General features: G+C 38.4%; 1 protein-coding gene across 1 annotated transcript in view; it reads right to left on the bottom strand.

Moving 5' to 3' along the window:
* Window positions 1-4,041: 4,041 nt before the first annotated feature.
* The window catches only part of LOC102875729 (butyrophilin-like protein 1-like), a 23,901-nt gene continuing 14,754 nt past the window's right edge, over window positions 4,042-13,188 (bottom strand). Inside the window, exons 2-9 of the mRNA XM_006882208.1 lie at window positions 10,887-11,237; window positions 9,578-9,856; window positions 9,222-9,422; window positions 8,649-8,669; window positions 8,530-8,556; window positions 8,201-8,227; window positions 5,175-5,201; window positions 4,042-4,535 (exon numbers count right to left, since the gene is read on the bottom strand). Of these exons, the coding sequence (XP_006882270.1) occupies window positions 4,042-4,535; window positions 5,175-5,201; window positions 8,201-8,227; window positions 8,530-8,556; window positions 8,649-8,669; window positions 9,222-9,422; window positions 9,578-9,856; window positions 10,887-11,237 (1,427 nt within the window). The remainder of the gene's footprint in view (window positions 4,536-5,174; window positions 5,202-8,200; window positions 8,228-8,529; window positions 8,557-8,648; window positions 8,670-9,221; window positions 9,423-9,577; window positions 9,857-10,886; window positions 11,238-13,188) is intronic.

The raw sequence follows: 13,188 nt of genomic DNA, 5'->3' as shown, positions 1-13,188 counted from the left end.
TCGCTATGAGTCGGAAATGACTCGACGGCACATAAGAACAAACTCCTTGGAGGCAAGGATTCTGGGGCTTCGTCTGACATACTTTGGACACATTGTAAGGAGAGACAGGTCCTTGGAGAGAGACATCATGCTTGGTAAGGTAGGGGGACAGCGCAGGAGGGGAAGACCCTCTATGAGGTGGAATGATTTAATGACTGGGGTAATCAGGATGGGTGTGTCAAAGGCAGTGAGATTGGCACAGGATAGATCAGGGTTTAGGGCAGTTGTACATAGGGTCACTATGAGTCGCAAAGGACTCGATGGCACACAACAGCAACAACAAATGTACTCAAAGTACAAACTTTGAAAAAATTAAAAGACTAAAATTCTTGTTAATTCTAACATCTCTATAAGTTTGGGGTTAATTTAATTTTATTGGATTTTTAAATTTATTTATTTATTTATTTCCTACTTTGCATGCCTCTGAACTTTTTATTGGCATCAGATATTGCAAATCTTCACTTGCTGAGCTTTATTCACTGCTTATATTCCTGGCCGCATTAAAATAGTCGTGAAAAATAAAGCTTTTTTGAGTCTTATTTTTAACATTTATTCAGTAGGACTACATGGTAAAATTTCATCCAGTGATAATTATTACCTGCTGCTGCACTCAACTCAACCGCACACAACAACAACAACTGAGGCAAGACTCTTCTGAATAGTCAAAGTCTACTGGGTTTACAAAGTTTCCCTATGAGGCTGGCAGCAACATACATCCATTCCAATATTCTTTTAGTATTATTGGGTGGTTACCTATACAGATGCAGTCTTGGATGCACTCACCAGTCTATGCCAGGAAATTTGGATGACAGCTGTATGGCCAACAGATTGGTAGAGGTCTATATATGCTCCCATTCCCCAAAAGGGTGATGCAATTGAATGTGAAAACTATCAAATAATATCATTGATATCATACGCAAGCAAAATTTTGCTGAAGATCATTCAAAACGACCTGGAACAGTACGTAGATAGGAAGATGAAGAGGAATTTAGAAGAGACCATGGCACCAGGGTTATTATTGCTGATGTAAGATAGATCCTTGCTGAAAGTAAGGAATACCAGAAGAATGTTTATTTGTGCTTTATTGACTAGGCAAAGGCATTTGACTCTGTGGTTCAAGACAAGTTGTGGCTGACGTTGAGAAGAATGGGAATCCCAGAGCACATGCTGGTGCTCATGAGGAACCTTTATGTGAAGCAGGAAGCTGTAGTACCAATGGAGCAGGAGAGTACTGCATGGTTTGGATTTGGGAAGGGAGTGTGTCAGGGTCGTGTTCTGTAACCATACCTGTTCAATCTATATGCTCAGCAAGTTATCCAAGAAGCCAAAATCTATGAAGAGAGGAATATGGCATCAGGATTGGAGGTAGGCTCATCAATAACCTGTGTTATGCAGATGACACAACCTTACTTGGTGAAAGTGAGGAGGACTTGAAGCACTTGTCGCAGAAGATCAAGGAATGCAGTCTTCAGTAAGGATTGTGTCTCAATATCAAGAAAACAAAAGTTTTTACCACTGGACCAGTAGGCAGTGTCATGATGGATAGGAGATTGAAACTATCAATAGCTTCATCTTACTTGGATCCACAATCAACACCCTTGGTATGAGCAGTGAGATGCATTGCTCTGGGAAAATCTGCAGTTAGGGACCTTTCCAAATTATTGAGAAGTAATGATGTCAGTTTAAGGACTAAGAAGTGTCTGATTCAGGCCATAGTCTTTCCAATTACTAGCTATGCATCTGAGAGCTGGACAGTGAATAAGGATGACAAAAAGAATTGACACCTTTGAGCTATGGTGTTGGAGAAGAGCACTGAACATCCCGATGAAGAGAACAAACAGATATGTCTCAGAGAGCGTGTAGCTGGAGTGCTCTTTGGAGGCAAGAATGATGAGGCTTCGCCTCACTTATGTTAGTCATATTGCTAGGCAGTGCTATACCTTAGAGAGGGGCATGATGTTGGGAAAGGTGGAAGGTCAGCAAAGGAGAACAAGATCCTCAACCAGGTGGATTGACATGCTGACTGCTACAATGGGGCTCTTGTGTGTCAGAAGTGTGAGGATGGGGCAGGAAAGGTTTGGGTTTAGAAATTTTGTTCATAGGGTCACTATGCATCATTCTCAACTTGACAGCACCTAATAACAGCAACAGTTACCTTTAAGTCATTTATATGTAACAGATCTTTTTCTTAGAAGAGATGTTCTTTCCCTCTACTGGTAAGCATAATTAGAATCTCAAGCAATTTAAAGTAGTCACTTCCCTTATTCATTTCTTAGGAAAATCCATTTTTAAAAACCCTTTTTATCACCAATAAAGATCAGCCATCAGGGCTTAAAGAGATGTATTGCTTCAGGCAAGTCTACAGTCAGGGATGTCCTCAAATTACTGAAGAGAAATGATGTCAGTTTGAAGACAATGATGCACTTAATTCAGGTCATCTATGATCTTTTCAATTACTTGCTACGTATCTGAGTTCTGGATAATGAATAAGGATGACATAAGAAGAACTGATGCCTTTGAATTGTGGTTTTGGAGAGGAATACTCAATGTCCAATGGACTGCCAAAAGAATGAATAGGTTACTGTGTAGCCAGTTCCTCAGAGGCAGGGGTGACAAAGCTTCATCTCTCATATTTTGGCATGTTTCTAATGAGGACTATTCCTTGGAAAAGGATCTCATGCTTGGAAGGGTAAATTAGGACAGCAAAAGAGAGGAAGAATCCAATCAAGATGGATTGATGTGGTGACTGTAGCAATGAGCTCAAGAGTATCAGAAGTAGTGAGAGTAATATAGGATAGGACAGGATTAAGTTCTGTCACTCGTAGGATCACTATGAGTTGTACTCAACTCAATGGTATCTAACAACAACAATGTCATTTCACTTTATTTTGGCTTTTTAAGACTTCAATAAAGTTTACAGTGTTACATTTCTTAGAATGGCATTCTGTTCTAATAAACATTTCTTTCGAATTATTTTTGCCCTTAAGATATAATTTTATTTAAAATATTGGTTTAGAATATTTCCTTTATCATTTGAAAATAACATTCTTCTGCTACTTTTATTGAGAAAAAGTACTGTTGTTGAGAAATGTGATGCTTACCTAATTCTTATATATTTGAACTTTGTTCTAGAAACTCTACCCGAAATATGGTTCACAGAACTGTGACCATGTGAAAACTCTTGTTTTACTATTGTAAAACCTGTGAGAGCTGGAACTTAAAGAAATAGCCTTGTTTTCAAGCTCTCATAAGTTTTTCACCTTTGATGGAGTGGAGTCCTACAATTTTTTTAATCACTTAGTGGAAAATATTTGAGTATACCCTTTCTGCCAGATTTACTTCTTAAGCACTTTTTTAACTTTGACAAGTATTACTTTATAAAACAAGTAGAAAAATGGAGAGTAAATCCAAGACATCTTTAAAGATAAAAATTAAAAGGATCATTTTATTTATGTCAAGTCTGATAAAACAATTATTTATAATTTTGGCTTCTTTTGTTCACATGTGGTTTTCTTGTCATTTGTCAAAACTATTCGTCTGTGATGATTTGATACAAAGCAAAATCAATATTTTCTTTTTTCATTAATTTTAATGAAAGTTTACAGAGACTTTGGGTTTCCATTCATTCATTGTTGCACTTTTCTCCCTGCCCAATCTCCACCCAGTTCGCTCTTCTCTTTGAAAAGTAAAATAAAAATTATTTCATTGTTATACAAATACTTCCCCCAAGTCCACTCCACTATGCAGCCTTCCATTTTTTTTTAAGAAGCATTGGGTATGCAGCCTTAGATACCCCCCCCTTTTTTTTTTAAGAAGCACTGGGTAAAGAGATCAGAAACTCTATTTATGCAAACTTACAGAGCTTTCTCCTACAAGGTCACCTAATTAATGAGATTGAAGTCAGTCAATCAAAAGTGGACTCACTCTTAGAAGATTCTAGAGTTTATAAACAATGTGCTATTGTATTATTAGCAGAAGTCTTCCTCAGAGTCATTATGCAAATTATGAGAGCTCTGTAGAGTTACGTTTGTAGTAAGGATAGTGTGACCCAGAAAAGCTCAACTTGGTGAAGGAGTAAATGTGAGTACCCTCAGTCATGTTGTAGAAAGAAATGTCACCATCCTCATAATCAAAGAAAACCACAATCACTTGTGAAAATGCTTCTTTCGAGAGTGATACTTCTTCAGAAGTGGTTTTAGAATTATAAGTGCAAGCCTTGTATTGGTCTCCCTTCTTCTCTAAGACTCTGAATATGTTTGATGATGTATCTTGCAATGTGTCCTCAACAACGCCAAGAGCCCACTCGTCTGTGTCCCCAACAACCACTTTCCAGAAATATCTTCCTGAGGTAAAATTTCCCTGATGAAGGATTATAAAATTGTCATCTACTCTCTTATTACTGAAAGATAGGTCCTTTGTTTCTTCTCTGACACTTTCTTTGTTATCTGGATCTGAATTGTTCTGAGGCAAAGTTTCACCTTTGATGGTCACAGTGGCTGAAAGGTAAAAAAAGGAAAGGTTCAATAAACATTGGCAAATGATGAGAGCTAAAAGTAAGGATACAGTAGCCCAAGGAAGCTTATCTTCTCATTGTTAGGAGTAGATATAGTCACCTTCAGTAATGTTTTATAAAGAAATGTCACCATTGTATTTCAGAAACATTAAAGAAACAGAATAAACGTGGTGTGAGTGGTGAAAGAGCACTTCTTTTTAGAGTTTGTACATACTTAGTTTACCTATTTTATGCTACTCTCACAGATTTAGTGTAATGTGAATGGACTTGCTCACATTGTTTACTTAGGACAGCTTCTTTCCAATTTCCTCTACAAGTTATATCCATGGTACTCAATTCATAATAGGTCTTATACAAGCTGATCTGTTGAATAGAGAAGTTGCTTTAATTTTGCAATTCTGAGCGTTTTTTTTTTTTTTAAATTGGAAAACTTAGCTTTCATACAGCAAAAAGCCTATGTTAGTTTCTGGTTTTAGAACCAAATAAACCCCAAACATATGAAAGCTGGGCCATTAGATGAATATGAAGCTCAATAAGACTGGCTAATTCTAGCAAAAGCAGGATATCAAAGATTAGCTTGGAAAAAACTACAAAGATAAATTCGGAACCACAAAACACTCACCAGGACTGAACAGTTCCATCCTCCAATCTGAAAAAGAACAATTTATATTGAGACTGAGATAGAAACACTCAAGAAAGGAAAAGAAACTAAGACAGGTCCTTCCCTGGTTCTTAACTTTTTCCTTTCAATTCAATAACTCCCTCCTCCACATGTCTCAAATCCTCATAATGTACAGAAACTAAATGATAAATGGTATCTTGTCTTTGCTATGTCTTAGGTTAGCCCAAGCATGGGGTAACAAACTTCTCTAGACTAAGTCAGGTTTGGAGTCTGTCTGGAGTAGCCTGAATAACGCTCAGAGTGTCAGAACTCAACTCATTGCCATCAAGGAGGACCATAGCAGACCTTCAGGTAGGGTTTTTGTTGTTGTTAGGTGTTGTCAAGTTGACTTGATAGTGCCCCTATATACAATCAATCTGAACCTGCCTCATCACCTTTAATATACTTGAGCCCATTTTTACAGTCACTGCATCAATTTATCTCATTGAGGATTCTCTTCTCCTTCAGTGACTCTTCACCTTTTCAAGAATGATGTCCTTTCCCAAAGAATGACCCCTCCTAACAACATAGCCAAAGTATGTGAGATGAGGTTTTGCTACCTTTGCTTCTAAGGAGCACTTTGGTTCTTCTTCTCCAAAACATATTTTTTTGTTCTTTTGGAAGTGCATGGAACATTCAGTCATTTTCTCCAATATCAAAATTCAAAGGCATCAATTCTATATGTTGTTGTTGTTGTTGTTGTTGTTGTTGTTGTTATGGGCTGTTGAGTCACCTGTGACTCACACCAACCCTATGTACAACAGCTCTGAAGCCTACCCTCTCCTGGGCCAGTCTTACTGATTCTGACACATCTAATCCCATTTCCCCAGTTACTGTATCAATCTGTCTCATGCAGGGTTTTCCTCTCCTGCCGCTGTCTCTCCACTCTTCCAAGCATAATGTCCTTCTCCAAGGAGCGGTCCCTCCTGGTCACATGCCTAAAATGTGTGAGATGTAGTATTTCCTGGATCTTTTCTGAGAACTGCTTCCTGGTCCAAATATAGGTTTTCACATAAGCACAATCAAGTGTTCTGGGATACCAATTCTCTTTGATTATATATATATATAACTATCCTAATATTAGAAAGTATAAAAATTTTGTATTTTCTCCACCACAAGGTAAGTATGTTTTACATGTGAAAATATTTCAAACCGACTTCCCTTCAAATTTTAAAGATTTTTGTTCTTGCATGTTGAATGAACATTACTGGGTTTTGTTTTTTAATAACTGAATGAAACTTATTTACAAAATTTGTTACTTAATCAGTGGTGAGAACCAAATGTAATGAAATGAGATTGCAGGCATATAAGTCACTTCATACAAGTAATTGACAAGAGTAACTCCTGACTGTTAGGCTAAAATTATATCCTTCTATATGACTTTCAATTACATAAGGACATACATTTAACCAAAGTGGTCTGAGCAAATAACACTGTGTTATTTGTAGACTCAGTTAAGTCCTAGCTTCCACAGTGCTATTGTCTGTCTCTCTCATATACCTGCTACGATGCCTTTGTTGATTTCTTTGCTTTTTTTTTTCTCTTTCCTTTATTTTCAATTTCTCTCCTGTCAGTTCCTATCTCCTCTACTTTGTCCTGCACACTGGTGTAAACTTCTTTGTTCTATCCAAAAATTGTATTCTAGGGGTAAAGACTATGTTTTTCTCAGTGTAATCCAGAGAGCAATCTCATTGCAGCAAGGTGCCATAGCCAGAGTCTTCTACAATGCCATTAAACTGTAAGCAGAATGGCCTCTACTCTTCTTTAGCCAATTTAGATTTGAGCTCTTCTGGGTCCAACATATATATTCTGAGTATCTCAAAATTTTCCTAGAACTCAGAGTAGATTTGGTCATCCATTTTAGTGTGTTTGAAGAACTGTGGATCAACTGATGAAATCAGTTTGTAGGAGACCTCAGCATGCTTCATCGTTCTCATGGTCCAAGCCATCTTATTGTCAAGATCATTAACAAGATTCTATTGTGTTCTTTGCCCTGGGCTACTGCTTTTTAGGATGATTAAGTGGAATATCTTCTTGAACAGCACATGGTATTGGTGGAAGGGCTCATGGGTAGTTCTCATTCAGTGGAGATTCCAATTTGGTTCTCATAAGTACTCTCTTCACAGGGCTACTCAGATGCTACTACAATGCCCCTCCCCACAATGTTGGCCTCTGATACCTGTGGAAAGTTTGGGCTTTGGGCCACCTCATGAGGCCAAGGTCCGTGGACCTGGGCTCTTTCTATCTCCAACATTACTGCTTTTATCTTGATTATATAAAAATAATATATCTTACAAATAGAAAAAGTTTGAATACATTATCTACACTTTTAAGCTTCACATGTGCTTCAAATATATCAGAAGTGAAGACGAAGGGATAATAAATAATTACTTCTTTCCCTAAAATCTCATTAAAATCCTTCCATTGTTGTTGTTAAGTGTTGTTGAGTACAACTCATACCAACCTGATGACCAACAGATCTGAACCCTACTTTTCTATCCCGTGTCATTCTTAATATCTCTGAGATACTTGATGCTGCAGCCACTGTGTCAATCCGTCTCATTGAGGGTCCTCCTCTCTTTTGCTAACCCTCCACTTTTCCAAGCATGATGTCCTTTTCCAAGGAAGAGCCTATCCTAGCAACATGACAAAGTTTGTGAGACTATGCATCCTCTCTTCATAGTGATGGATAAACAATTCATGTTGAGTCTCACTCTGGTGTGTTACTGTGGAATTTATCAGTAGCAGCTATTTCTCCTTTTTCTTTAGCTTTGAAAAAAAATAATTGATTATTAGAGCCTCAAAATAAAATATCACAGAATGACAACATATCAGTTTCCACAACTTTTAATAGACAAGTAGGGGTGGAGGAAAAGTATAAGAGAGGGATATTTGTGTATGTGTCTGTGTATGAGTATGTGTATCTGCATATTATACTCAGAATCTCTGAGTCATTTCACAAGATTTAAGGTCAAGGTGTTACTTACCAGGATATAGAAGGGCTTTTTTCCAATCTGTAATAGAACAATAAGCAGAAGGTAAGACAGGGAAGCCATTCAACTGAGCCCCCATACACCCCTCCTTTTCTTTTTCTTCCATTACTGTTTTTATTGCCATCAAGACAACTACAATTAATAATAACTTATGAACAACAGAATGGAACCTTGTCTTATCCTGTGCCATCCTCACAATCTCTGGCATGCTCAAGTCCATTTGGTACCATAAAATTGTTTACTCTTTTCTTCTAAGTAGGGAGTACTGAGACATTCTTGGGAATTAGGATATCAAGTGACACTGGAAATCCAGAGTCTCTTACCTTCTTTGTATAAGGCTTTTCGTTGTTCTGAAAGAAATAAAAAGTCAATGAAATATTCAGAACAAAATGGTAAAGGGGAAGTAGATTCTACACAACTCAACATAACAAGCAAGACTCACCAAGCTCTTTCTTCAGGGTCTCTGAAACAAGAGAAGACATAAAAGCTATCAAATTGAGTTCTATCTGCCCCTAATCTTAAGGAGTAAGTTCCATGTGACCTTCCTTTGAAGGTCTTAAAGTTAAGTAGATAAGAAAGACTAAATGATCAAATAAGAAACAGTGAATACTATATAAAGCTGCATTGGAAGTGCTAGGGAGTCACTGAGGAAGAAGTGCCCAAACATTAAGGAAGTATGGAGATTTCTTTGGTATTTATAAAGCCTGTTTTTTAGGTTTTATAGAGAGACAAAGTAGGAAAAGCTATTTCCACAAGATGAAACAGCAATACAGAGGCATTAAAGAGCCTCGTGTGTGTTTATGGGACCACACTTTAAACAACTCATGGATTCAGCCCACTAACATAGCATCCCCACATGGTTCTCCTCTCTACAGGATTTCCAGCTCTTAGAACACTTGATATCTCATATATTCCTTGGGACTCTTGAGCAACCTGTGACTTTCCTAAACACCCAGTACTACCTATATATACTACTTTTTAAATAAACCTCTTATGATTTGCTGCCCTAATTTACCTCTTTGATTAATTGCAGCTTCCTTTTCAAGTTTCATTTGCTTGCTTTCCTGAGCTTTTACTTCTTTTTTCTTTATTTCTACCTCTTTAGCTTTATGTTCTTTCCATCCAAAGTAGCCTATCCCAGTGAGAAGGAGCACCAGCACAGGTAAGGTCCCAGCCAGGGCTGTCTTCCATGGTGATACCCTGGGGAAGAAGGGCTCTGAAACAGGCAGGTGGAGACAAAGTCAGATGTCAACCAAGAGGAAGCCCTGATGCCTCTATGGCTCCCTTTAGCAATTCTTCCTCTTTTCCCCTAATTTCTACCCTTTAATACCATCCTTTAATTTTTTTTCTTATGGTTTGAGTTTCACTAACCTGGGAGGAAGATGGCTGACATTTTCTCTTGGCCAGATAAAGGATTCTGGATGGAGCAGGTCACATTGTCCAGGCTGCTGTCTGTGACCACAAGTGATGCCTCCACTTTAAAGAGCCCATCTTCATTTTGATCCTGAGATTCAAAGAGGGATGATTTCACTCCCGCCATGTCTCTCCATTTCACTGTAGGTTTGGGGAACCAGCCTTTTGAGGAACATAACACTTTGATTCCATCATTTTCAAGCCCTGCCATGTAAATATCTGGAACAGAACCCAAGCCTGAGGAGAGACAGTATTTTCATAAGGCTTGTGAGCAACAAGACTGAGGATCAAACTTTTCTCTTCAGTAGATTGACCAGTAAATTGCAGCTCAAGGTTTAAGGAGCTGTTCATTGACAGCTTTAGACTGATCTGTGACTCCATTTTAAATGAAATAGTCTTTGTACTATATTTGGACTGAAATAATTCTGGAGTCACTCCAAAAAGAGAAAAAAAATATGAATTAAAATAAGAAAATGATTCAGTAAAATTGAATGGTTAAAGGTATTAGTACTTATTGGAACCAATACTAGTGAATTGACTTTCTGGGGTCTGTTAGCAGATCGAATATAGGTTTTGATACCACCTGCCTTAGTATTTAAGAGAATACAATATATCATCTTACCCTTACTGTACACTCTAGAATTCTGCAAGGTAGAGTTTGTTTGTGGAGCTTTGTTGTTGTTTGTTGTTAAGTGCTGTCTAGTCGTAAGCAATTCATAGTGACCCTATGAATGAAAGTCCTCAACACTTACGCGGCTTTCATCCTTTCTCCAGGTTCATAGGGTTTCTGGAGGCAAGCTATTTATAGAGGTGGATGCCACTCCTGCTTCCAAGCTTGTTTAAACCGGGGAGCACCACCAAACACTGTCCACCATGGGTAACCATTATCGCATTTGACACGTCAGTGTCATGGTGTTCAGCTTCACAGCGACCACCAGCTACCTCTGTACGGCAAGTGGACACACCAGGGCTAAATGACCTAGAAGAATGTTTCACCAAAAACAATACCAACTGGAGCAAGCTCCGCAGGCTCAGCCCTTACTTCCCCTTAGTTTAAGACTCTAGACCACCCACCCACTATTGAAAGGCAAAAGAGCAGTAACACATAGCAAAAAGGACCCCAGAAACTTCCCTTGTGGAGCTTTAGAGACTTAAATTTGTCAATTTATTGACGATCATTTGAAATGCCAAGTTAGGAATCCATATGTCCTCAATTTAGTCTTGTCTTAACAGCAAAACACACATACTATGTACCAAGCTAACATACCTATAACATTCAACTGCACAATGGCCTCATGGGAAGCATCACCATCCTTAAAATAACACCGATACTGGCCATTATCCGAGGTGCGGACACGCTGTATCTTCAATGCTACACTCCCCTTGTTTATGGTATCTCGCACCAATTCGGTCCTGCCTCGGTACTCCAACATCTGCTCTCCACCTTGCTCCTGTCCATTATAGTACACAAGCACAGCAGAGGACAGCTGAGTTCGATACCACCGGATGTGCATGTAAGCTGCACTCTGCTCAGGTGTGAGCTGGCAGGGCAGAGTGGCATCTGCTCCGAGCAAGGCTACAACAGGTTCAGCTGGTCCTTTCACTGTAAATTCAGACACTGCATGGAGGGAGATAAGAGACAGATTAGGAGAAATGCTAGAAAACTTGTTGGAAAATTAGCAGTATTAATTTATTCAGAGATTCAAACTTGTGTTTACTTTTTTAAGAAATAAGTTAGGTTTTAAAATTTTAAAGAGTATATATAGATTTAGAATCACACTTCTTCTACCATATTCTCCTTATCACCAGATTATTTTACTGCCATTGTTATGTGTCATTGAGTCGCCTGCAACTCATAGCTACCCTATGTACAATAGTGCTGAGCCCTGCCCTATCCTGACTCACATTGAGTCTGATACACCTACCCCATTACCCCAGTTACCCTGTCAATCCATTGCATCCAAGGTCTTTCTCTCCTACACTGTCCCTCCACACTCCCAAGCATGATTTTCTCCTCTAAGGACTTGTCCCTCTTGGTGACATGCCCCAAGTATGTGATACAGAGCTTCAAAATCTTTGCCTCCAAGGAGAATTTTGGTTTCATAGCTCTAAGACAGACTTGTTTGTTCTCCTAGCAGTCCGTGGCTCAATAGTTTCTCCAGTGCCGCAAATCAAAGGCATCAATTCTTCTTTTATCATCCTTAGTCTTTGTTCAGCTGTCTAATTCATAGCGAGTAATTGCAAAGACCATGGCCTGGGTCAGGTACACCTTAGTCTCTAGACTGACATCTTTGCTCTTTAGCACTTTGGAGATGTCTCTAACAGCAGTCTTCTTCAATGAAATTCTTTTTTTTTTATTTCCTGATTGCAAGAGTGTTGATTGTTGAGCCAAGCAAGCCAAAATTGGTAACAACCTCAATTTGCCAATTAACCTAATGGTGAGAATCTTTGTGCTCTTGATGCTGAGCTTCAATCCATATTTGAATGCCTTGATCTACTGAAGCAAAGGCTTCAGGACTTCTGCAGTTTTAGCAAGGTTGTGTCATATGCATAATGTAGGTTTTTGATGAGTCTTTCTTCAATCCTGATGCCACATAAAATGTGGCATAAAATCTAGCCTACCAAATGGTCTGTTGTCCAGAAAAATTGAGAAGTTATGGAGACAGGACACATTCCCAATGCACTCCTTTCCTATTTTGAAGCATGCAGAGTTCCTTGTTCTGTTCTGATAACTGTCTCCTGTTCCAAGTATAGGTTTCACATGAGTGCAATCAAGTGTTCTGGAATTCCCATTCTTCTAAAAGTTAAGCATACATAATTTGTCATGATCCACGCAATCAAATGCCTTTGTCAAAGAAACACAGGTAGACATTCCTCTGGTACTCTTTGCTTTCAGCCAAGATTCATCTGACATTGTTAATAATGTCTCTAGTGCCATGACATCTTCTAAACCCAGCTTATATTTCTGGTAATTCCCTGACAGTGTACTGTTCCAGTCATTTTGGATCATTTTCAGCAGGCTCTTCCTTGTGTATGATATTAGCTATATTATCTGATAATGTCCACACTCTGTTGGATCACTCTTTTTTGGAATAGGAATAAATATGGATCCCTTCCAATCATTTGGCCAAGTAGTTGTCCTCTAGATTTCTGGTGAGCATGTCCAGAGTAGCATCTGTCTATTGAAATATGGCAGTTGAGATCTCATCAATTCCTGGGGACTTGTTTTTTGCCAATTCCTTCAGAGTAGCTTGAAGTTTCTTTTTTATCACCATTGTCTCTTGATCATATGTAATTTCATTAAATTCTTCTGTGTCAGCCAATCATTTTGCTACAGTGACTATGTATATCCTTTCATCTTCTTTTTAAATTTTTTTAATTTTAATTAAGATTTTAATGAAAGTTTATAGAGAACTTGGATTTTCATTCATTCATTGTTCCACATTTTCCTCCCTGCCACCCCAGTTTGCTTTTCTTTTTGGAAAAAAAAATCTTTCATTGTTGCATAGTTTTCTCCCCTGCCCCCCAGTCCACTTTGCTGTGCAGCTCTTATTCTGGACTGTTGTCAT

Source organism: Elephantulus edwardii, unplaced genomic scaffold (genome assembly GCF_000299155.1).
Source record: "Elephantulus edwardii isolate Elephantulus edwardi_28Jun2011 unplaced genomic scaffold, EleEdw1.0 scaffold00017, whole genome shotgun sequence".
Lineage (NCBI taxonomy): Eukaryota > Metazoa > Chordata > Mammalia > Macroscelidea > Macroscelididae > Elephantulus > Elephantulus edwardii.
This window is presented reverse-complemented; position numbering and strand designations above follow the sequence as displayed.